The sequence below is a fragment of the Anarrhichthys ocellatus genome, unplaced genomic scaffold (assembly GCF_004355925.1).
Source record: "Anarrhichthys ocellatus isolate YVR2014 unplaced genomic scaffold, GSC_Weel_1.0 scaffold48, whole genome shotgun sequence".
NCBI classification, from domain to species: domain Eukaryota; kingdom Metazoa; phylum Chordata; class Actinopteri; order Perciformes; family Anarhichadidae; genus Anarrhichthys; species Anarrhichthys ocellatus.
The window spans coordinates 2,505,439-2,531,630 of record NW_022280078.1 but is presented as its reverse complement, the minus strand read 5'-3'; the positions used below and the strand labels follow the sequence as shown (position 1 = coordinate 2,531,630).

Here is a 26,192-nt window from a genome sequence, read left to right as displayed (position 1 = left end):
AAATGTTGGTTTGTCCAGCACCCCACAATCAAGCAACTGCTGTGCTGTTACTTGCTTACGAACACCATCAAAGATCAATTTGGAAGGGTGAAGCTTCTCAGTGATTGGCAAAAAAAGCAGACCTGTGTGAGGTTCTGTCTTGCATCTTTTTTTCAATGCTTCATAGCTGGCATCACGCTCAGTTTCTGGATCACGGTAACACTCAGGACTCTGGTTTAGAGCGTGACGGAGGTTTTCATCCAAAAGGTTGCGCTTGATGGCTGTATCTTTGGGGAGGAACACACTGAGATTGGGATCTAGAATGCCCCCCACAGACTCCTGGGCCTGCAGCATGCGTAGCCCAGTCTTCCTGTCAATTAGTCCCTTTTTCATAGCCTCAGACACTGACAGAGGCTTGGCTGAGCTAGAATCCTTGTATCCCACAGCAGCAGCTTCCGCTGCCAATAATCTGTCTCTATCCTTAATGTCCACCACTCCTCTGGCACATGCCTCCTCTACAGTTAGCTTCTGATTGTTTCTGGGGTCAATTATGTGACCTGTGGCAGCCTGGGCTTCCAGTAGCAAATCGGCAATATCTTCAGACAGGAGCAACTGTTTCTTGGCTTCTGATAAAGACATTTTGCCTTGACTCCCAGCTACAACCCCAGCAATAGGCCCAGTCCCCTTCAGATTAACGTATTTGTCAACAGACACTTCTGGGACATTTTGCTTCCCCTTTTCTAGATCTATAAATGTTGGCTTGTCCAGGACACCACAATCAAGCAGCTGCTTGGCTGTGACAGGTTTCCGAACACCATCAAAGACAAGTTTGGAGGGGTCTATCTTCTCAGGGACAGGAAGAAGCAGAAGGCCTGTGTGTAGCTCTACCTTACATCTCCTCTTTATTGAGGTATAGGTTACACCATCCTCTCTTTCTGGGTCCAGATAGAGCTCAGGTCTCTGATTCAGAGCACTATATATTTCATCATTAATTAGGTTACGCTCAATGGCTGTGTCTTTGGGAAGGAACACACTGAGTACAGGATCTAGAATGCCCCCCACAGACTCCTGGGCTTGTAGCAGACGCAGTGTTGTGTTCTTGTCAATCAGTCCTTTCTTCATGGCCTGAAATACTGAAAGGGGTTTGCTGTTGCCAGGATCAAGATATCCTACAGCTGCAGCTTCTGCTGCTAGCAACCTCTCTCTGTCGTCTTCATCAACCACACCTTGATCACATGCCTCTTCAACTGTCAACTTCTGATTAGTTCTGGGGTCAATGATGTGCCCTGTGGCAGCCTGAGCATCCAGTAGCAGGTCAACGCTATCTGGAGGTAGCAGATTCTCTTTCTTTGCTTCTGTGAATGTCATTTTGCATATGGGTCCTTCAATATACCCTGGACCTTTCAGACCTACAATTACCACCCCAGCTATTGGGCCTGTCCCTTTGAGACTGACTTTTTTGTCGATAGACACATCAGGGACAGTCTTGTGCCCCTTCACAAGCTGGCTGAATGTTGGTTTGTCCAAAACACCACATTCAAGCAACTGGTTTCCTGTGACTGGCTTACGGACTCCGTCAAAAACCAGAGTGGAGGCATCCGAGGTCGGGGGCTCCTTAGCTCTCATCAGCTCCGTTTCCATTGTTTTTCTGACAACAGCTACCTCTTGCACTTCTTTCTGCATGGCTGACAGCCTACTTTTATAAGTCTCATCAAGCTCCCTGAGTTCCCTTATCAGCTTCTCTATCTCACTTTTCAAAGACTTATTTTCCTTCTCCAGACGTTCCTTGTCCGTGTCATTTTCCCGTATCAGACCCTGCTTACTATCATACTGATCCTTCCAGTAAGCTAAATCTCTCTTAACCCTCTCGTTCTCCTCCTGCTTATTGCGAAGCTCAGAGTCTTGGGACAATTTAATGTGACTGAGTTGCTCTTCTAGCCTTTGGTAGCGATCTTTGTCCTTTGCAGAAAAAAAGAAGGAAAAAAGCAGAGAAACAAAATGTTAGTCAACTCAGAAATACATTGAAGCATTTACTGTGTATCACAAGAACCATACACTTGTTTTCTGCAATTTACATCACAGTATACAAGCATACAATCAAGGACAGGTTTGGATCTAAATAATTAAATCAGAAATGATTGTGCTACTATCAAAATTAACTGCACCTAAATTTGTACTGGTGCTAGTAAATCGTAATGGTAAACGTAAATGCTATCAAGGAGGACAGCACACATACTTGCTCTATATATTTTTTCTAGAAACAGAACAGTGAAAGGGGGTACAACCGTTTGGCTTTGTGGAAGCAGGGCTGATGATGTCAATTGAATGTGTTTTGTTTTTGCTGTAGCGCCTGTCTTTTTGTCCTGCATCTGTATTCATTTTAATTGTGGCAAAATAGACATCCATTTAACACTGACATTTTTTGGTTAACAATTTCACCAAAATCTGTTTGATTATGAAAATAGTCAAAACATATTAAGAGCAAGTCTGTGTTCCTTCTAACAAAATATAAACAAAAAAAAAACTTAGTTTGCAATTCATCATGCACACTAATTCCCTTCAGAAAAATATGAAAACAAGATAATGTCTAAGACAATTATCCAGTTGGAAAAAACACAATATTTAAAAATCAATAGATTTTCTTTGTGAAATCAACCTTCCCAATCCTAAAGCAGACCCACTATTTTGACTATTACTTTGTACAGATTGAAATAGTTACTGTCCACATTCTGTAAATTGCCAAAACAGCACAAATAAATAATGCAAATATATGAGTGCCAATATTGATTGACTGGTCTAAAATGGCATGAATAGTTGCTTCCAATACTGTAAAATTAATTGGATATTTTACATGTATACCAGTGCCATTTTTACAAGTTTGCAAAATGTGTCTTAAAGATCATCAAGATGCTACAATAATATGACAAATAACAATCAAACTGTATCAGACCATCAGAGGACCAGCGGTAATGATTTCATTGATTATGTTGATCACTCTGGGAAAGATGGAAAGGCAAAAAAGCATGCAGACTGCACATCTTTGCACAGTGTGGGCAGAGAGACCGTTGGTTGGGGAGGTCGGCAGGCAGAAAGGCACATATTATATTTGCATGCAAGGGATTGACATGCAAGTTTATTCAAACACATAGAGCAATATGTGTTCAAATCAGAGTAACCAAGTGGGAGGCACCTATAGGGGATCTAGAGGTGTTCCAGCATGCAGGCAAAAGTTTGGCTAAAGACACTAATAGCTACTTGATTGATCCAAATTAGGACTCTGATTTGGAAAGACTTTGACTTAGTGCCAAACTTCCATGTACCTCGTTGGCCTGCTTTTGTATTTTCTCAGTCTCCAGCTTGAGTTTCTCCCTCTCCGATGAGAGCTCTGAGACCAGGTTGCGGTAATCTATATTGCTCCTCTCACTGGCTTGCAGCTGCAGCTCCAGACCAGAAATCTGGGAGGAGAGCTCATCGTCACTTCCCTGTTTGGATCTCAAGAGTTCCTCTTTATCATGTTGTGTTGCCCTTAGTTTCTCCTCCAGCCTCAGCCTCTCTTTGGTCTGGGTTTCTGTCATCTCCTTCAGTCTTTGAAGCTCAACAGAGTTCTCGTTCAGTGCTTTACTCTTCTCCTCTATAGTTCTGTAAAGGCCCTCATTTCTTAGGTTTGCCTCTTTGCCTCTGGCCTGCTCCTGGAGAAGTTGTTGCTGCAGGGCCTTCAGCTCGGTGTTTAGCTGGGTTATGTGCTCTGCAGAGGTCTTGTTTTGTCTCGAGCTTCTTTCCATCTCTTTCTGCAACCTAAGACGCTCTTCCTCCCCTCTCTTTTCTGACGTGCTGGCGTGTTCTTGGCTCAGGCGTAGAGTGGTAATGGTGTTGATGTAGTCTGTCATGGTCATGGTGTTGCTTTCCAGCTCTGTTTCTACCTGCCTTCTTCTGGATACTTCCTCTTGGTTAGCCTTTCTCAAATTCTCCACTTGGCTTTCTAGCCCATCTCTCACAGCCTGAAGGTCCTTCATTCGTCCCTGTAACATGCTCATGTTCTGTTCTACTCTGCTTTGCTCCCTGCTCTCCCTCTCCAATTCCAAACGCATCTCCTGAAGCTCTTCCTCGCACTCCCCCAGCTGGGTAGCAGCCATTGATGAACTGGTTAGCTTGACCTGCAGCTGGGCCAAAGTCTGTTCAAGCACACTTTGCCCTTCCTCTATAGTTTTCCTCCTGCGGGTCTCCTCCTCCAGACTATGTGTAATGTAGGCCAGCTCCTCACTCTTGTCCTGCAGACGTTTCATGACTTGAGCCACCTCCTCTGTATATTGGCTGCTTTCCTCGTCTATCTGCCCCAACAGCACCTCCACCTGACTTTCTAGTTCTCTCCTCCTGCGCCCTTCCTCTGTGATGACAGCACGCTGACTGTGAGCTTCTTCCTCTGCCCTCATCCTATGTTCTTCAACCAGGCTCATAGACATCCTGAGCCTCCTGAGTTCCTCCTCCAGATTCCTTCTCTCTGCCTCGATCCTGTCCTTCTGCAGCTGGATATCAGCTGTATTCTCCTCCCTCTGGGCTGCCAGCCTCTGGATATCTGTGCGGCTGACGTGGATCTGGGATTCATAGCTGAGCTTTAAGTTATTGATCTCCGTACTGAATTGGCTCCTTACCTTTGACATCTCCTTTTGTAGCTCCTTGATCCTCGCTGCCTCCTCAGCCAACTGCCGCTTCAGCCTTTCAATCTCGTGGTCCTTATCTGCAACACTCTTTTCCACCTCCGTCTTGGACCAGCTGACTGTCTCCAGCTCCTTCTGCCTCTTCCTCAGCACCAACTCGTACTCCTCCTGTTGCGTAGTGTAGCGTTCCTCTGCCAGCCTCCTCTTCCTCTTTTCTTCTTCAAGCAAGTAGTTGGCACGTGCCACCTCATCATTGAGGTCTGCCAGACTGTCATTGGTGGCACTGCACTGCAGCGCAGTGGTTTGCTTCACCTCCTCCATTGACAGCACCCTGTCCTGTGAGCTGGACAACTCCAGCTGGTAACGGGAAACAGCATCTTCCAGAGATTTGTTCTTAGCGTTGTGGTCTTGCATGTCGTCCCTCAACTGCCGGAGTTCTTCTTCTAACAGGTCAATCTTGGTGTTACGAATCTGAAAGCAAGATGAAGCAAAGGTAATTTCAGAGGTAGTTTTAAGAACTTTAATCAAGTACATTTTATTGTACTTATTATAAAAACACTTCACCACAGTGTACTTGGATGATTGATTCAAATGGGTTTAACTGATTCATAAAAACACTCAACATCCAAAGAATATCCAAAGCTTCTTTAGGCCTGCATTATTGGTATTCTGGCCACTTGGGGTCAGTGCAACAAGCTGTAAACACAACGCTGACATGACAACAATAGGGCTGATATGGTGTTACAAAGCATTTGCCAATTAACACATCGACCAGTCATGGAGCAAGGATACATTTAGCAAGTCCAATATTCAACTGCTGAGTAAATATATCTATTTCTTTAGTTTCTAAATGCTCCAAAGTTTTCACCAGCTTGTCTCTAACTATGTCCGTCTTCCATTTGGTACAAGGCAGGTAGTGGACAGTGGGTTTATCAGAGCTGCCTACTGCAGCTGGAAACAGGAATGATGTGAGTGGTGACAATGAACTAAAACAGTAAGGTTGTAGGTTGTGAAACCAAATCAATTAACAATAAAGATACTGAAGTGTGTAAAAACGTGGAAATTCCAACACTAAAAGGGGTTCTTTTAAAGGAGCAGTGTGTTGCATTTAGGGGGATCTATTTACAGAAATAGGTTATGATATTAATAATTATGTTTTCGTTAGTGTAAAATCCCCGGAAAATAAGAATTGTTTTTGTTACCTTAGAATGAGACGTTTAGTTATATATACAGAGCGGTTCCTTTTATCGGAGCCGGCCTCCATGTTTCTAGAGTAGCCCAGAATGTACAAGCCAAACACTGGCTATACATCGGGCCTTTTGCATTTTTTATGTTTTCATAGTTCTCCTACATGCTTGGCACACGGGATAAGTTTTGGATAGTTGCCATCTGCAACTTCACCGCTAGATGCCACCAAATCCTACACACTGCACCTTCAAGGCAACTGTTTGTAACTCAATAAAACTTAACTTAAAACTAACGAAATGTAATTTAGGTTAATTGAACTTGACCACTGGAAAGCTTTATATTAATTGACATAATTATCATGTAAATGTCATGAATTTAGCTAAATTGCTATTTTTCCATGGTCCCTGGGTCAGATGATGGTATAAGCAAAACACAAACACATTTTAAAAAATGCAGAAAGCAAATATTTTCAGAAAGACACAGGACAAACAAAAATGTGAAAGAACACAAAGCATGCACAAATATTCAAAGAACTACAAAATACAACATCAGTACCTTGAGCTCCTCCATGTTTTTGAGCAGCTCTCCCAGGAATATGTAGTAGTCACCAGAATGGGTGAGCAACTCCATGTAACGGGTTTGTAGTTGTGTAGCCTGAGACAAAGACAAGGCAAAGATAAAAGATAAATTTAGATAACACGTCAATTAACTTCACTGATTCATAGAAATGTAACTGATCCTTTACCTTAACATACAAGCATAAACGGGAAAACATTTTCAAATACTTGTGGGTCACCATATGTTAAAAGTAGCTTCAATGTTTTAATGAGACAACTGTTCCAATTTGGTTTCATTACTTCCAGATTAAGATCCATCGACGGTGACTTCAACATTGTCCTTTTGATCGGGATGTTGAGCAAAGTCTCTAAACCAGAAGTGTAAGAGGCCAGGTCTGTTTCATAGTCCTGTAAAACAGACATAGTCATGAAATTAATTATTTGAATGAGTTTGAAGGCAGTATATACTGTATGTAGGCCTCCTTACCTTGATAGCATTCACACAGGCCTCATTGTCCTTCAGCACTCTCTCTACAGTCTCCCTCCTCACTTTGATTTCTGAGTTCAGGGCCTTGAGAAGACAATAATATAAAGATGTCCGATGAGTTAAAAACACATGGACATAGACCCTCAACGCCAAAAGCAAATTAATCAATAGAAATTAAGGGCTGAGCAGGAAACCTTCTGGTTGTTAATATGATCCGTCAGTGCTGGGATGCTCTCTATCTTGGTGGCCTGCAGGGCGTCTTGTTTTTTCTTTGTGGCATCAATCCATTCAATAAGGGAGGTGCTGGTTTGCTTGTAGTGCTGCAGCTGAGGCTGATACAACTCCAAATCCTGGACTCTGAGCAAGAAAGAGAACAAATTCATAATAAAGCAACATATCGTCAGCGTGTTTTACAGTAGAAACTATTGATTCATGTGAGACACAGAGAGAAAGACTGAGAGAGTTGCACGTGACGCTTATAGGACTCACACATCTGTGTTAAATTGGCAAGCAATCCCCTGTGAAGCATGCCACTTTCCCAATCTGTGTGTAAAACGGGCCGCAGATTCATACATGTAGCCTGACGGTAAATAGGTTTGGCAGTGATCAACTGGCTGACCATAGAGTCAGTATCTTGTTTAAACGGCTTGACAAAGAGATATTGCAGGTGCTCAGGTGTGGTGTCATAGTCAAATGTTAAGTTAGGTTTAACACGGGCCCCTTGTGTAAAATAGATATCTGAAAGAGAGGCAGACATACCTTGTGTCAATCTGCCCTTCGATTCGTCTCCAGCGGTCTGACAGCAGGTTCACCTGGTCAGTGTATTTGTTTAGCATCATGTCACACCTGTGGAAGGGCCCGCCCACCTGGCTGTTCCAGTGGCTGGCCTTGGCCAACTCCGCCTCCATGGAGGCCAGAACATCCTTCTTTTGATCGAGCTCTGCTTTAATATTCTAAACACCAAACAAAACACGGGAGACACCAGTCAAATGTGACATCTGTGACAATTTATCAATATGTTTTTAAAGAATCGTGGCATTCAGAAATGCAACACATTGGGACTCTTAAACTTTTTTCATATGAGTTTTCCTAATTTAAACTGATGGGTGACCACTCAGCCAAGCACTAATGTGCAGTGGTTGTCTGTCCAAGCAATGATCATTTGTTACTTGTACAATACATGTAAAACGTTAACTGAAACGCAGCAATATCTTCCAATATAAAATATAAGCAACATAAAAAAATATTCTGTGAAAATATAATATGTCCTATAAAATACCTTCAGGGCCAACAGGTAATCCTCCACTTCACTGTGCGATAGAGAGGTGGTCTCTTTCTCTGTCAGTCTTGCCTCATGAACTTTCACTATGTCTTCAGCTCGTGCCACACTCTCCAGCATGTCCCTTAGAGCCTGCAGCCTGATAGAGAGGAAGAAATGATGTTAGAAGACATTTATTGATAATGTGAGATCGATGAGTGTTTTTGTTGGCTTAGTAATGTGTGAGAAAAGCGATGGTACTTTTAATACTCTAACAAAAGGACATCTGCTGGAGAAAACAGTTTAGATCTATGATCTTCTTAGTTGTGTATATAAAATGTAATCTCAGGTTGTTCTTGCCAATGAGTTCTTGATCTCAATAAGACTTCCAGAATAATCAAAGCTAAAAAAACAACAGTTTGTTTGCGTAGGCTTACCGCTGCAGGTAAGCTGACGAGCTGCTCTCCAGACTGCCCAGTCTTTGGTCAATAACTCCAATCTCACTGCGGAGGAACTGGGCTTTATCAGAATCATTCATGCCCTCCAGCTCCATCAAGATACGCTCCTTCAGATGCAAGTACTCCGCATGCAGCGATTGAACATCATGCTGCACCGTCTGCAGGGAAACGCACAAGTAGAGTTATTGCAATGAATACGTAATTAGAATAAGATTTGTTTTCAATACTGCATGCTTGTCTTTTTTTTGTATTTATCAGTTTTCGTGTCTACCTCTAACTGAGAGACCTTGAGGCCACAGTCGTGCATCCCGTCGTCTCCGAAGCAGATGTGAACATGCTGACTCAGTGTGTCCTCGGCACCCTCCAACCTGAGTCTGAGCGCATGCAGCTCAGATAAGCTGCGGGAGGAGGACGAAGAGGAGGAGGAGGAGTAGGCAGGAGCGGCAGAAGTAGAGACCACCTTCACCTTCTTCACCACCTTGGTATCTTTATCACTTCTTTTCACTTTTTTTATCTCCACTCTTCGTCTTTCTTCTTCGAGCCTCCTGGCCTCTTCTTCACGCCTCCTGGTCTCCTCTTCACGCCTCCTGGCCTCCTCTTCACGCCTCCTGGTCTCCTCTTCGCGCCTCCTGGCCTCCTCTTCGCGCCTCCTGGTCTCCTCTTCGAGCCTCCAGGCCTCCTCTTCGCGTCTCGTGAACTCAGCTGCTTGCTGCTCGGCTGCTTGCTGTACTTCTATTTGTCCCTGCTGTGCAACTGTGAGTAGACACAAGATATGATTTATTCATAATAGTTGGAGGAAAAGATGATTCTATGGTCATACAAGTGGAATCTTGCGTAAACACAACATGCTTTGCAGTCTCGCACGCAATAGTTTTTTATGTCAAAACAACTTGGTTGAGGACTTTATATTGGATGATTGAGTCCAGAAGGTGGTGTGGGTTTTCTAATCGAAATCTTAAAAAACGTCTTTATCCCACAGATAGGGGAATTTATAAAGGGCATTTGACATTTTTTTTTTATTTTAGATTTTCTAGTCAAATATTTGATACAGGTGCAGACATTCAAGTTTCTAAACAATAGTCAATACCAATATAGATGTAGAAATTGGGCAACATTGGTGGTAAAGGTGATTAACAAAATAATTGAATTTCTGTATTATCAATGCACTTACATTTCTGTTTCACTGATCAAGTAATAAAAACATGCACACCAAATTATAATTCTAGTCACCAAAAAAAACTTGTCTTTTGATTTGATTTATATTCAATGATTAATCTTTTAATTACAACAATATAATTACACATCGACACCTGCAAATCAAAATATAAATTGGGGTGTGAGGTTTATATTTTGGGTAATACTGACCGTAAGTAGGCAGCTGCACCACCATCTGATCATAGTGGGTCTGAGCTCCGGTGAACTGGTTCTCAATGCGTCTCTTGTCCTCGTCAGCAAACATCTGGGAGCCGTGGCTGCTCAGTTTGAACTCCTCGTAGTGAGTCTCCAGACTCTTGATAAGTTGACGGTATGCCTCAGGACGCATGCGGGACAGCTGAACACACACACACACAAACATTAAGTTTGACTTACGTCTAACCAACATCAGAAACCAAAAGGTAAGTAAAAGGACTCCATTTAAAACATTCCCATGATAATACTTGTATGTATCTGTTTGGAAACTTTCCATTCTGTTGAATAGCTGGAAAACAACAGAGGCTGACCTTAGAGAGCTTACTCATCACTTACCATGGACACGGTGAGGGAGTTGATTTGTTTGATATCCAAGAGGCAGTACTGCCAGGCAATGAGACTCTTAATATTGATGTACAGCTGATTCCAGATTGACAGGATGGCCTCATAGTACTGCTCGTTCCTTTGGAAAACACAGAGACAACATTTCAAACTTAACCTCAAAACAACAAGGGTTTTTTGTATCTTCACCTCAGCCACAACAAACCCTTTTTGCATCTTACTTGTTGGCCATACTGACACTGAGTGGGTTGGGAGGTGGTACGATCAGGCACACAGAGGGCACCAACATATCAAGTCCTCCGGGGCCCGTAACGTCCCACTTGCTGCGTTGACTGTTGTCCTTTAGGATGGCCTCATTTTCCTTACAGATCACCCTCTGTGGAGTCCAATAAAAACAAATGTTATCACCAAATAAATAAACAAACAGAATCAAATCTGGCTCCACAAGAAAAGTCTGAGAAAGTTTTAAAGATTTAAAAATGTATGCGTGTGCAAATAGGTGTGTGCCAGGACAAGGACACCATTGGCAAGCGGTTCCAGCAGGTGATTGGCACGTATTGATGATGACTCCCTACATAAAGAGTGAAGATGGCATCTGCTTTGTTTTTTTTAGTCTGACTAGGCTCTCAGTATGTTAATACAAATCAGTAAATAAACTAAAATATTTTGTTTTCTGTGATCCATATCCATGGTTGATTGGGAAATGGGAAAGATGGGGTTTGTTCATGTTGTGTCTTGGTCACCCCTAGGGCACAGGGCATAACGATATGAATTTATTACCAACGGTGTGTATATGTGACGTGATCCTTAGAAAACTGACCTGGTCTTGTTTGAAGTCACACAGGGCTTTGACAATGACGGGGCTGTTGCTCTTCTCCTCAGGGTTTCTGGGTTTCAGTCTCACAATGCTCTTGGACTTATTGACCAGATGTTTAACCTGCATCTTGTTTTCCATAATCTTCTCCTTCTCCCTCTGGAGATAATAATACAAATCAAGATTCAAACCCAAGAATAATATTGATAATAATAATGCGGATCAATAATAATAACAACTACAAACTGTAGCTTATTCAAACTGAAGACAATGAAAAAATCAAAAGGTTGAAACTTGAACACATAATTAGAAACGGTTAGAAGGTGAACACAATTGCAACAGGACAAAACAGCTTACTGCAGTGAAAAGACCAAAATAATTGTGAGTGGTGAGTTTTGACCATCTACAGACATTCTGACATTACGGAGAAATAATTAGAAAAGAAGCTGCTGTACCTCCAGTCCCCCGAGGAGCTCCATTAGGTTCTCCAGTGAAGTGTTCTTGTCACAGGTGAACATCCTACGGACCGTCTCATGTTCCTTCTGCAGACCGCTGTACGTCTCATTGGCCTCTTTGAAGAACTGACATACATAGAAGACATCATCAGGAATGCATTATGTGGTTTCTACACTGTTATTTTGACATTAAGTCCGTTAAAATTTAAAAAAAGCGAGACCATCATGTGCTAAAATCATTGATGACAAGAGATGAGAGGTGTCAGGATCCAAATGATGACAGTGACTGATTAATGACATCATACTTCCCCTTTGCATCAATAAAAACCACAAAGTTTGAAAATGATTATGTAAGAGATAGGGCTGGATCTGTGGCACGAAATATCCACTGCTGTCTACCAAAGAGTCTTTTTTAATACCATAGAAAGAAATGTGAGTGTTTTTACACGCTCCACTGTGTTGACAAGCTACTCTGCTAACTTTGTCTGTCTGCCATTTGGTGCTGGGCAGGTACTTTATCAGAGCTTGTTTGCTGAAAATGACAGCAATGAGAGTGAGACTGTGACATCACTATGAGTAACACCCTTTACTTCACACATAGTCATTTAATCAATTGTAAATATATAAATATCGATTAAGAGTGGCTTTAAGTTGTATGTTCTTTTCATGTAACCTGGTTGTAAGCTGCGTTCTCCTTCAGATGAATATCAATGCACTTGGTGATTTGAAGAAGCCAACTCCACTGCGTCTGCAGAGTGTCCCTGTAGGCCTGCAAAACACAGACAAAGAAAATAGAAACATTGAAGATGAAGCTCCCGCTTATAAATGCATGTAAACACTGTCTGATGATGGAGGGATCGGTCCACACCTCGATCTTGTCTGAAGCCGGATGGTTGTTCTTCAGGAGGTTATCTACTTTGGTTTTCAGCTTATTCAGGTCCTTCTCTTTGTCCTCCAGGGCACTCATCAGTTTCTGTTACATAAAAGGAGGTTTAGTAATCACAGGGGATGCAGAAAACATCAGGATGCAGTTGGAGGAACACTCTGTGGCTTCCCTTTAAGTGGATGACTGACTGCAACTGCCAAAAACCGAATGTATCACAGATGATTGCTCCCTTATGAGATGCAGATTAACTTCATAGAAAGACATTAGTGTATTTCAGACCCACAGGATTGCCAAGAATGTTAAGAAACTAGAAAGAAGCTCTTAAAAAACTTGGAATTAATCAAGGATTTCTGGAGCATCAAGGCATCCAAATGAACCCAATCCTCCCATTTTTCCAATTGGACTTTTGATCCTTTAATTGCTTGACTTACTGAGTAGCTCTCCTGCTTGCGGGGGATGTACTGGTCGACATTCTTGTCTCCCCAGTCAAACATCAGCTCCTCCTCCTCCTTTTCATTCACCCACATGATCTCTTTAGACACATCCTGAATGATCCGCTTGAGCTCTTGCAGCTGCTCGCTCCGTCCAATTGACATTTGCTAGCAAGGGAGAAGAGAGTATGTTTCAATACAACAATTCACCTGAAAATACGCACCACACGTGGTGATTAGCTAACATAGTATTGTTTTTGCTTTCACCTGCAGACTATCCCATTCCTGATCCAGAGCGTAAGCATTGCCCTTGTCTCCTTTCTTAAGCTGCGGGAAGAGAATCAACCTCAGTTAGTGAAACACACTCTCAAGAAATTATCTAAAAATACAGCAGCCTGTGGAGCTTGAAACATGGGAGCGTTTACCAGGCAGGGGGATCTCACAAAAAGATGCTACTGAGGCGCAACATTGGATATGTAGGATCCAGTCATTTTGTAGGTTGAATCATACTAGGGATTAAAAGTAAGTATATCTTGGCCTTTGCTGCTTCAATTATTTCTTCTATAATCTGTCTCTTGTTAGTCCCCAAGCTATACACTAAACAGTAAACCACAGAAGTGCCAATATATCAACTAGTGCCCATTTAAGTGTTTTCTCTGATATGTATATATATATATATATATATATATATATACATACAAGTAAAATTAATTGACTAATGAATTGACTTCTGTTGCAACCACAATAAATTTGGCATTGTTTCATCCCAGCGGCAATGATAAATGTGCAGACTGAACCCACCAGGTCTTCTCTGGCTCGGTCCACCTCGGTGCTCCTCTGGATGGAGCTGTGAAAGCGCTGGTGGTTGTTGACCTGCTGCTCGATGGCGGCAACATCTTCTCCCCAGGAAGCGGTTTCAATCAGACGCTGAAAGCAAAAAAATTATATTTGACCAGCAGAAACAAACTTGTGCAGCTAAACACGCTTACTTTAAGTTAATTTTGCGGAAGACTGCAAAACCATGTGAAACCCTTTTTTGCAGCCCAGATAGCGAGTTTAAAGTGTCTTTCAAACATTACCCTGATATGCACTTAATCTCACCAGCAGGTGGTGGCAGAGAAACAAGTTAGATTTTGTTTTTCTTTTTGTGAATTCATGAGCCTCTTCACCAAAAACATCTCAGGAATAAAATTGGTCTGAGAGTTGATGACAAGACAAAGCCTTCTTTGATTATCTATTTCACTGCAGTACATCCCAAAAACTTGGGAATGACCTCTTGTGTATTCTTGTTTTTCTTTCAATTCCTCATAAATGAACGGGAAACATAATTGCCACGAGCTTTACCATCTCAATCCAGATTCTCTGACAACTCATAGCGGAAAACAGCTTTCATGTCTAAACTGTTGTGTGCACGGTATTCTGGTTTACTGGGATCTGTCAGTCAGTTTTGACACTGCTTATTCCTTTTTCTTTACTTAAGTGACACTACATTTAAAATCTAGCTTTTGAGTATGGAGGAACTTGAAAAGGCAATAGAATCCACAATAGAAATGTAAACAAAAGAGGTATCGTAAAAATACGGAACCCGTTCAGTCAGAGGTGAATAAACAAACCGCATATGGCCATTAATCATGATCAGGATCATCTTAGTTCTTGAATTTAGAACTTCATGCCAAATATTTCTTGTCAGCAGTAATTCTACACTGACTGTCTGGGTTAGGCATGCAGTTTTGTGTGTGTGCGTGCGTGCGTGCGTGCGTGTGTGTGCGCGTGCGTGCGTGCGTACGTGCGTGCGTGTGTGTGCGCGTGCGTGTGTGTGCACCTTTTGCTGTCCAATCCAGGCCATAGCATCTTGGAAGCTCCTTCCAGGCTCCTCCCAGCCTCCGGAGCTCCCTCTGGTGCTCCTCCTCCTCTGCAGGGAGCCGGTCATGGCCATGTGGACCCCCTTCAGCTGGTCTCTATATGTCTCCACACTACGGATCAGGATAAGAGAAAGACTTGTATGTAAATCATTTCAGATACAGATAAACAGAAATCAGAAGAAGAAGAGAGAAAGGGATAAGTCTTCCTTACGTCCTGACTACGTTGTCATTGGGCAGTCCCATTTTTCTCATGTCCGTCGCGCAGTTCTTCAGCTGGTCAATGGTCTCTTTGGCCAGTATCATGTAGCGCTCTGCATCACTGGCACTGCCCTGCAAGGCATGAACAAAGCATTCATGGTGGTGTACAAAAATCACTGTGCAGAAAGACAAATGCCAAATATGCATCCACTCCTACTTCTACGTTGAAATATGCAAAATGTTGGATTTTTCTATTTTTAAACTGATAAAAGGACCAAAAAGTGTTCGTCACTTTTATACAATTTATTCAGTGTCTACCAACCGAAAGTATCCGACAGTGTGTTCCTTCTTATTTATTTTCCTATTACCTGTCATTAAAAACTTTATGTCGGGCAAAAACTTTGTTGATGTTACTTTTTCGGATATGACAGTCTTTGCTTCCTTTAACAAACATTTTCGCTTTACACTGACTTTGTTGACATGACAAAAATGTCAAATTCATGGAGAAAAACTCCATGAGAAAACTGACCTCCTTGAAAATGGATAATTTCATGACTTTTGAAAGGAAGTAATTAGAGTAAATATTCACTACAGTATTTGACACATTTCATTCAACTAAGAGCCGGCGATGTCAGCTAATACATCACACAACCACTTCATTAAAGCATGCAACGTTGGGTTTTGCACTTCTAGTGAACTTTGCAGAAAAGCACACAAAAATGCACAAAAGGAGTACGTGTGTGAGTGTGTGGGTGTGTGTGTCTGCTGTCAATGTAAAGCGGTGACAAGTAGATTCACTGGCAGATGAAATATGGCTCAAGGGGGTTTGGCTCTAAAAACTGAGCCTGCAGAGAAATAAACAAAATTCTTCTATTATGCGTCTATGAGTGTGACAGTAAAGGCTCACTCATCCAGTTACAATGAAATATCATTTCTGTCAATCTTTCTGCATCAAGTGGAGCTGCAACACAATCCTTTTTCTTTTGAAATAAAGACTAGAAGAATGAGACAGGCTTGTATTTGCCACACTGAAGGAAAAGAGGCATTAGTAGCGTTACAAAACAAAGCATGACTCACAGACTGAAGGGCGTATTCGGCTGTCTTCAGGTACTCCTGGCACTGGGCCTGCAGGATCATGGTTTGCTGGTGGATGGAACTTGAGCCACTGCAGGGAGCAGCGAAGTAAACTCATGACCACAAAGCTAATTACTATAATAAAGGCATATACATCACAATATCACAGTTTAGACCAGTGCTTCCCTACTTGTCTATGTAATCAGTTGTGAGCAGTTTTCTCCAAAGAGATTTGACTTGTAAACCAATATGGGCTGGGCTTAGTTCATGCATGACACAATAATAAAAGCTTCATTATCATCGTCATATGCAGTAGGCTTAAGTTGGTGTCTCTCACAACATAAGCATGACATAGACAACAATGTAATAAGGATCTTTCATCAAAAAGGTCACCTTTCTAAATAAAGTTAGATATATCTCTGGCATTTCTGTACCACAACTTCTTGTTACTTATCAGCCGATATTTGTACCAATAACAATATATTATACAGCAAAACTTCCCTAAAACTAACGCACACTTCCACAAAACAAAAAAATGCTGGATGCAAAAACGGCAATGAACAAAGATCAAAACATCCGCACATGTATTTCCTTTGCACCAAATGTATTTTGTGAGCTTTTGGTAGTAGCTCAAATCGGCCGATATATCGGCCCAGTCGGTTTATTGGTCTAGTTCTAGTCGTTGCTGAATAATTGTGCGGCTTTTTCTTTGAAAACACACCACAGACACTACTTTTCTATTCAGAAGGCCTACACAAATACCTGGTAACAAATATCAGAAAATCCATGACATGAAATTAGTAAGAAATGATTGAACCCAGGAACTAATCAACATCTTGTCCGCCAGATATACCCGCTCTGCCCTTTTCTAAAGTACCACAGTGGCATATTTCCCCTGTGGGTGGCAGTGCGGAAGGTCTGAAACTGACACAAGCTGTTGCAGTGGAGGGAACTAAGCAGTTCAGTGTGAGCTATAAATCAAACTCAGGGAGGAAGCTGATTCTAAAAGAATCTGCAAAACAGCAGCTTACGTCATCATTAAGACATTAAGACATGTATTCTAGTGCAGCCTGGTTTTGTTATCACTGTGTAGGCTATCAATGTAATACATAGGTCAGGTGGTAACTCCTTGAACAAACAAACTATGAATGCACACCAGCCAAATTCTTCGAGAAAATAACTCTTATTAAGTAACAAACTACTTCAAATATGCATTTTTTTTTGGTAAACGTGTTTGACCTGCAATTGCCTGGGCTTTTGTTGTATTTTAGCTGAAGGACTATTATATCGACACACGTTGTGCAGGGCCGAAATAAATACTGGGATAAAACGGTCATGATTAATATTTGATAGCAAACAGCAGCTCTCTAGGCTGGCATGCATCCTCCCTGCAGCGAGGGCCCCTAGTTTACAGAAACAGGCAACAGGTGGCTGCGAGGAGAGCGCAGATGAAAGCGTTGTGAAGTTAACCAGAAAATTAAGCCATACCTCATTCCGCCTCCCATTCCGCTCGTCATTCCGCCTCCCATTCCGCTCGTCATTTCGCCTCCCATAACGCTCATCATTCCGCCTCCCGTACCGCTCATCCTTCCGCCTGACATTCCGCTCATCATGCCGCCTCCAGAGGACTTTGAAAAGCTGTAGGTGTTGTATCCGTCCAAGTAATGATCGTATCCATTACCGCCTCCGTGCACGAGCTCGCTTCGTGCGTAATAGGTGGTCCCCTCTCCGGCCAAGTCGCCTTTGGACCCGACCTTGCGGCCCACGTTCAGGCCCTTTTGGGACCCGTACATACTCAATCTGACACGGAAACGGCAGCCAAAGCGACTCTGCGGAATCTACCGTGGGAACTCAGCAGGCAGGTAGTCTCTCAGTCCACCTGTCAGCCCGGTCCCCTCGGTCAGACTGCGACTGCGGAGCAGGGGAGGGTAGTTTTGGGAGGCTGGTGGCCACACCTCTTTGTTATTCCCCAACTTGCTGAGCCAAATAAACTTCTCCCCGTGCCACTCCCCTTCAAACTCAGCTGGAGGCAGAGAGCGTGTTTGTGCTGTTATATCTTTGTGGACCAATTTGACTTTCAAAGTGAGGCCATCTTTGAAAGGTTGGGATCATTTTTTTAAATTCAGGAGACAGTTTGGAAAAGTCGAGACATTTTTGAAAGGTACAAATATTTTTGGAAAGTGTAGATTTTTGGTTATTTGGAGTGGATAGTTTTGACAGTTTTGGAAAGTAAGGACATATGGCCGGGTTCATACTTCAAACGGCTGTTTGAGGGTTAATAATTGGTTTTAAGTTTAAGGTTAGAATGAAGTTCACATTAATGTGGTTAGGGTGGGGTCAGGCAGGTAGTGGTGATGGATAAGGTTTGGGTAAGGACCTGTAATGTGTCCTCACAAGTATACAACTGGAAAATGTGTGTGCCCCACAAATTGTAAAGCTAAACTAAGTGCATTGATCATTCACAAAAAGACCTGGTCCTCTGCCTGTATTTTCTTATTTTTCCGTAAGACATTTCAGGGTGTCAACCTCAATAAAATGTAGTAACCAGCTGCAAGATCGTAAACGCGTTTTAAAGAGGAAGATATTGAAACTGGCAGACATGTTGTGTTAACAAACACGTTGACAAACTGACAAATCCTGCTCATTGTGCCTTTAAGTAACTCCTGTAAAGGTCAAAGAGCTTCAGGGTAAAGTGTTGCAATGTCATGTGATGCATCCATCTGACAGGTGATGCATCCAATTAGAAACAACCCCCAAGGTGCATCTCTCTTCTCCCCATCTTTTCAAACTGTTATCTTTACTTTATCCACCCTCTTCACTGCCTTTCTGTCTCTTCTACTGAAAAAAACTCTCTCTCAATCAAACACACACACACCTACACACCTACACGCACGCGCGCACACACACACACACACACACACACACACACACACACACACACACACTACTTAAACACTTGCCTATAGCCAATGGGTGGAACTCACAGGAAAAACAAGTTTGACAGCTGCTCTTGAATGACAGCAACCTCGGGTTGAATTTTATGAACAGAGTCTGACGAGTTTTCAAGTAGAATAAATGGAAAAGGATAAACTTATGAAAACCTTTCTGCCCCTAATCACCATGTAATAGCAGCATCAGGAGTATGTCTTATGTCAAGGAATACCAATGTTTCCTGACTTTGCAAATTCACACAGTGATGTGCAGATCAGTTTGAGCTTCAATGCAATTCCATACATACAGTCAATCGAGCTCCATCTACAATTCGGGTTACCTTTTTGTTTTGTTATTTTTAGGGGTGCAAATCCATCATTAAATGATTTAATGTCCTTGAATAGCTGTCGAGTTCTGACAGAGATCATTGCATTGTTTGATCAACAGTCTTCGTTTGTCTTCAGGCACTGTGACCTTCTAAGTTTAATGTGAACAGGCAGAGTGGAAAATCTCAGGCAAACATCGCTGAGAAATTTGTTGAGTTGTCAAGTAACCACCGTATAGACTTTAGAGTAGTATTACACAGTGTGATGAAGCTCACACACACACACACACGCACACGGGATATTATCTACAGCGACCAAAACCGTTTTTGTACCAGGCCGTGAACATGTTTATTTCTGCTGTAAAGTTGGGAATTTTAACATGGGGGTCTGGGGGGTTAGACTCACTTTGGGAGCCAGCATCAAGTGGCCATTTGATGAATTTCAGTTTTTGCCAATTCCGCATTGGCTTCATTTCTCAGCATCGGAGGTTGCCGCTTAGCCTCACATGCACTTGTGGTCGGCCCTGGCTATGTAAACATAGCACAGAGATGTTTGGATGACAACACACACAGAGGGAGAGCTACTTTATTCTCTGCTCCGACAGACATTTCTCCACAATAACTTTACATAGCACCTTCAATTACCAAATACTTGCAATACTAATGACATTGCATCATCGCCAGCTGTACTTTTTGTCACGGGCTCATTCGAATTTCAACAACAAACTAAGGGTGAACATGGTAAATATCATACCCGCTGAAAATCAGCATGTCAGCATTGTCATTGTGAGTATGTTAGCATGCTGAGGTTGGCATTATGCTCAAAGTGTCACCAGGGTGTTGCTGCCTCACAGAGCTGCTAGTTGTTTTTCTTCGCATGAGATCAATACCTCTTTTTATGAGTTTATTTTTGCCTGTAACTAACGAGCACAAATTGCACAGAATTAACAATTTCCAGAAGGAAGAAAAGCAAACAGAGAAAAGAAAGTCAGACTGCACAGAGTAAGCTGATAAAGACAATTCCAAATGGTGTTTTTGCAGATGTGGAGTCAAGACCGATCATGTCTTACGCCTTACAAGTATGTCTTGGCACGGTAACTCGCCTGCAGGTTAGCATTTCCTTTAGACTATGTATTGATATGGTCCACTACCACAAATGATAATGATAATAACAGTAAAAATAAGAACATATGTTTGTCAAGAGCTTGGACCAAGTAGGCCCATCCTTACACCACTTTCCCACCAAATAAACTCAGCTATTGAGGAATGTAGCATGTGTGTGTTTGTGTGTAAGACTGTAGGATTGGGAGTTATGTGTACGAGCATGCAAGCGTGAACGCAAGAAAGAGAAGCAGGAACGGGTATATCAGAGTGTTATTTTGCTGTTTATGATTTATTGCAAACAGCTGTTTCCATTTGCATAATTACAGACTTGGTTTGAATGACTGGGTGCAGAACAATTTGTACCCATCTTATTCTGGGACTTGACAATGAATCCAGCAGCTCTGTACTTTTATTACTATCGACTTCGTATTGGAGCTCTCGTGTGCTCGCTGTGAGTGATTCATAAGGATAATAAACTGCTCTAACATTTTTTCTCAGGGAAAGAAAAGGTCCCACCTCACCACAGTGTTAATCCCCAAATGGCATTCAAGAACACGCCTTTGCCTCTACATAACCTCACACAGATGCACACCTTTTGCCAAAACAGCATTCCAGCGCTGGTCCTCCTTATTTTTCAAAGGTACACGTTGTTCCCCCATTTGCTGCTCTGAACGTTTTGGTGTCATTTAAAATGATAGAAGTATAGAACTTTGAATTATGACCTTGCATGAGCATGTTTTAGTTGGTTTAGCTCAAGGCACAAACTAAATTATCAGAGGAAGGAGATTGTTATACTCTAATGCATGCTTAACCTGAAGCATGCATGCTTTTAAACACTGAAGTTAACACATTTACTGTATGTGCAAGTCTTTTTTATCCTCTGGTTCAAATCATTTTAGGGTGTGTTTCTGTGGCGTGGTCCCATTTTTCTCCCCCTCTCCCATCTCCTTTCATTCCTGATTCCTAGAGACAAGATAAGGCTTGCACACTTTAATAGGTTTCTAAAAGCTGCAGGAAAGGAGGTCTCTTGTTTGACCGGCTAAGGGAATTATTGACCTAAAAATCTTGAATTGTTATTCAATCCAGCACTAAAATTCAATAGAATCCTCCAAATGAAACAATTGCGGAAGAGAGAAACTTTATCTCCCTTCATGGGCAAATGCAAATAAATCAATTTGGATGAAATATGTTGTGTTAAAAGTGTGAAAAACGTGCATCACCAACATATCAACTCTAAGTGAAATAAAAAAAACTGCTTCCCCCTTGTGATGATGCTTCTTTTCCCCATATATCCCAATGTTTTTTTTGTTGATCTAGGTTGAGACATATCATAATTTCTTCAACCTGTAATCAAAAGGAACACTTAATCCTTTGGTTTAACTGAAAAGGCATTCAATTTAAAGATACATGGATTTCACTGGACAGCAAGGATATTCAGTAAATAAAGTTGACACTCAGACATTTTACTTAAGAAAAACTAACAACACCACAGTGTAGAAATACTTTGTTACAAGTAAAAGTCCTGCATTCAAAAGTAACAGCATCAAATTATACTTTGATACAACATGTAGTGGAGTTGAAGTATTAAGTAGCAGAAAATGGAAATACTGAAGTAAAGTACAAGTACCTCAAAACTGTAGTTAAGTACAGTACTTGAGCAAATGTACTTACTTTCCACCACTGACATGAAATTATAGCATCACGGGTCAATTAAGTTCAATATTACACAGTCCAAAATGTAACTGAGTACACCTTTACTTGTCCTCTCTGAGCCGTTGTAACCTTTTCAGATTGATATTAAAATATTAAAACACCCTGCGATCACCTCCAACTGTCAAACGGGAAAACCGAGGGAAGCTCCTGGGCGAATACAGGCTCCACACCCATGAACACACCCATGATTGGCGGGAAGCAGGGAGGAGTGCTTTTATATTAATCCTATACTATCAAATGAAACTTATTCCAGGACACAGACACACACAGACACATGCTGACTCAGACAGCATCACTGCATGTACAGACAGCTCGTCTCTTCTCCCTTTTACCCTTTATTGTCTCAAACCTTCCTCAGTCTGCATGTCAATGTGTGTGTGTGTGTGTGTGTGTGTGTGTGTGTGTGTGTCAAGGGAAAGTTTTCAGTCACAAAGCGAAAGGATTAAAAGTGGTGATGAGTAGGCCTAATAATGATAATTGCTGATGTTCAGGGTGTGGCTGCTTTTCTAGCATTGTTCTCAGATATTACAGGAAACCAGGAACACGAAGAAAAAACATCTTTATGGTTTGATTTTATTGATCTGTTTCACATTGAAATACAGTTTCTTCTATGATGTTAAAAGCTTTCACATTGTCACCAAATTGAGCTCAGAGTTCTCTCAAAGTTAATGCTTGCTGGGTCTGCAGACGCCATTGTAGTTCACACTCTTAAGCCAAACGAGTCAAGATTATTTCTACGTGGTTGAGGTCCACATAATGAACTAAGAGCAGAGTCGGTTCAGGAAACGATGCACGGGCGCGGCCCTGCAGTGTCTTCTCTGCTCAACACCCTCAGGGCTAGTGGCATGTCGAGGTAACGTTCATGCCTGCACTTGTGTAACCAGGTGGTGCAGAAAGAGCAAATGTCAATTCAAAAGTAATTATGTCCATAAATAAGGAATGGCAATGAGCAAATTTAAAGAAATATCTAAATGTTTAGCAAAAAGTGCTCCTTATCAAGTTCAGGTAAATTCCTGTGTTTTATTCTCTTTAACGAATAAACATGTTGTATAATAATTATAATAATAATTACTTTAGTTCAATTTAGGTTTACCGCTCAAACAAGAATACTTTTTCCAGAAAAAATGTGATATTTACTATCTATCTGAATGGCTATGTGCTAATGTGTTGTGCATTACTCAGTGCTAGTACAAACAAAAAGAGATGAGTGAGAAGATAAACGATTAATTAGACTCTGAGGTAAATGAGTTTGGGTATTTTTATCGGCCTGGAACTGGATCAAAAATCCAAACGGCTATTGGAACCAGAACAGGGGAGGCTGAGCCAGAAATGGATGTGAAACAAATTCCCAGTGTGCTTCACATAAATGATGAAGAAGAAAACACATAAAAAGACAAATAGCCCTTGCAGCTACAAAGAGATGTGATACCTTCCACTGGCACAAAATGGCAGATGCTGCAACTGCATCAGTGTCCTTTTTAAGATGTGACTCATTGATTATGTTTTTTTTTACTTATTGAAACTGACTTTGCCTGTGTCATTTGCATTGTTTTCACAGACACTATTTGCACAAACTTGAAATGTTCTGATACTGACTCTGCGGTGGAGGTAAGGGTGGGGCTGAGTATGTAGCAACCAGAAACCAACAAACACCCACACACACATACACCCACACAAAAACACATTCAGATAGTTATATAAAGGGAAGAGACAGGACTTTCATTCTCGAGCATTTGACATGAATCATAGGGAGTGAGGAAGAAGAGAAGTATAAGTTTTGTGTTTGCACCTGTGCAGGTGTGTGTGAGAAAGAGAATGAGCAGAAGGGAGGGTAAGGGAAAGACCTGACGCATTCATCGCCTGAGGGACTTCACATCAAAGGTGAAAGACGCGACTGTGCAGGGAATCGGTGAGAACTGAGATAAGCTATGTGCTCAGTTTAAGCACGGCTGCCCATATATCCCATGTTTTCTTATGATATTATGCTGATATTGCACCTCAACGGTATCTAAAGATACTGCATATCTATAGGAAATGACACAAATAAGAATGTCCACTGTGTGTAGTGCTGTCTGGCTTTAAGGCAGTAGGCTACTGCAGCTCACTGATCCTGTAACAAAGGTGTACCTGTGCAGCAGGTTGACATGGATATGCCTCTTGGGGGTATGGAGACAGAGCCGGGGAGGGGGTGAATGGGAGGGAGGGGCCGTCTGGGAGCCGTCACATGACACCTGAACCAATCTGGGTCACTGGTCTCATGGAGAAAAACGATGCTGCTCCACCTCCTTATATGAAGATGAAGTCTTCCATCCAGGCCTGTCAGTAGAGTACAGATCACCTCTGATGTAACTTTATCAGGAAGACTTGAAGGAGCATGGCGGTCTCTGAGTCCATTCATTACTAATCATGTATGTTATGTTTTTCCAAAGCATGATGTAGTGGTTCAGATTTTTGTATGTCTTACCAGCCTTCCATCGATTTCCACTTATTCCCCTATATATGACAATCCTTGTCAGCTGTCAAAGACAGTTAATATCTCCATTCACACAGACACAAGATTGGTATTGGTTTTATCATCAAGCTCTTGGAAAGAACGCGCACACACTTCCCAAACTGACAAATATAAAAGCCAACATGATGGATTGGTATCTTAAGCTTGTTTCAAATGTGCATATGAGTAAATTAGATATCGATAATAATAACCAGATATCATAGATATCAGCTTAAATAAGTAGAGTGTATAAATAAATAAAACACATTGTGGTAAACTTAAATTCGATGTAAAACATGTTAAAAAATCAAAAAAATACACCTTGTAAAAAAACACCAGGAGTAATGTAACAAATATATTACTTATAATAGAGCAGCTCAACAAAATGTGCAAAAAAGAAGAGTGATATTGTCCTTTAAATTCAACGGAATAGTTTCACAAATAAAATAAATAAATAAATAAGTTTAGGGGGAGTTGTAAGCTGTGTTTCTTGTTGGACAACAGTTTATCCATCTGCCTGCTGGTGCTTCTACTGCTGTGTCTCCGCTGGTTGCCTGGCAACCTCGGAGAGACAAAAAGGTTTTTCCTGCACCGAGCAGTGTTCGCCAAGAAATAGTTGTGGCATGTGTTCGTAGCTGTTTCTCCTGCGAGTGTTCTACAGAATACCATTTTACTTAGCACTTAGCTGCACACACAAACAGAAAGAGAGGACAAGAAAAGCAGTGGGAGCAGCTTCTTAACTATAGAATGAACAATTAGTCTTAATTGATTGCAGCCTAATTAAAGATATCCAGCAAGCACTCAAACACAACCCAACTAAACAAATGCTGGCCTCATTTACAGCATGCAATTCACTGAAAACCCAGAAAATGTCTTTTTTACATATCTGTTTGTGTAACAAATAAGATATGATGTGCTAATTAATGAGCTTTAAAGGGGCTAGTGAGTGTTTTTTTTTTTTTACTTTGGACAAAGCCAGGCTAATTGTTTCCCCCTGCTTCCAGTCTTTATGCTAAGCTAGGCTAATTGCCTCTCAGCTCTAACACTGCACACATGCGATTGATATCAACTTTCTTAACTCTTGGAAAGAAAACCAATAAGCACATTTCCAAAAATGCTGAACAGTTAGAGCAGCAGTTGTGTAGCAACTGAACACCAATAAAATATCACCATGTTCATATTGATATATTAGTGAAATTATCATGAACTAATTAAGAGTTTGCAAACAGTTACATTTAATTCAATTTAGCTTGGTTTAATTTGATTTACAAAAATGTAATTAGTTTTTGTGTGGAGGGGGGTCACATTCTGTATGGGAACCAAAGAATGCCTGAGCCAGATCTGGTATGTGCTATAAAATGGGTGTGGTTGTTTTCACCTCTCTGCCCCACTGCCAGCCGCACCCTGAATACCAGCCCCATGTCATTCAGGGGCATCAGGAGTAAAACGGTTTGCCATTAGGTTGATACACACGTGCTGTGTGTGTGTGTGTGTGTGTGTGTGTGTGTGTATGTATGTATGTATGTATGTGTGTGTGTGTGTGTGTGTGTGTGTGTGTGTGTGTGTGTGTGTGT

General features: G+C 41.6%; 1 protein-coding gene across 1 annotated transcript in view; it reads right to left on the bottom strand.

Moving 5' to 3' along the window:
* Nucleotides 1–22,313, bottom strand: part of dspb (desmoplakin b) — a 26,806-nt gene extending 4,493 nt beyond the window's left edge. The window contains 26 exon segments of the mRNA XM_031869658.1: nucleotides 1–1,973; nucleotides 3,170–5,105; nucleotides 6,378–6,476; nucleotides 6,680–6,787; nucleotides 6,867–6,950; nucleotides 7,061–7,223; nucleotides 7,626–7,819; nucleotides 8,146–8,284; nucleotides 8,562–8,740; nucleotides 8,854–9,335; nucleotides 9,948–10,134; nucleotides 10,329–10,455; nucleotides 10,556–10,710; nucleotides 11,155–11,307; nucleotides 11,604–11,729; nucleotides 12,277–12,372; nucleotides 12,472–12,576; nucleotides 12,921–13,088; nucleotides 13,188–13,247; nucleotides 13,722–13,847; nucleotides 14,743–14,893; nucleotides 14,994–15,112; nucleotides 16,058–16,145; nucleotides 17,543–17,892; nucleotides 18,010–18,077; nucleotides 22,247–22,313. The exon segment at nucleotides 1–1,973 is cut by the window's left edge and continues 4 nt beyond it. Coding sequence (XP_031725518.1) covers nucleotides 1–1,973; nucleotides 3,170–5,105; nucleotides 6,378–6,476; nucleotides 6,680–6,787; nucleotides 6,867–6,950; nucleotides 7,061–7,223; nucleotides 7,626–7,819; nucleotides 8,146–8,284; nucleotides 8,562–8,740; nucleotides 8,854–9,335; nucleotides 9,948–10,134; nucleotides 10,329–10,455; nucleotides 10,556–10,710; nucleotides 11,155–11,307; nucleotides 11,604–11,729; nucleotides 12,277–12,372; nucleotides 12,472–12,576; nucleotides 12,921–13,088; nucleotides 13,188–13,247; nucleotides 13,722–13,847; nucleotides 14,743–14,893; nucleotides 14,994–15,112; nucleotides 16,058–16,145; nucleotides 17,543–17,892; nucleotides 18,010–18,077; nucleotides 22,247–22,313 — 7,503 coding nt within the window.
* Nucleotides 22,314–26,192: the final 3,879 nt, after the last annotated feature.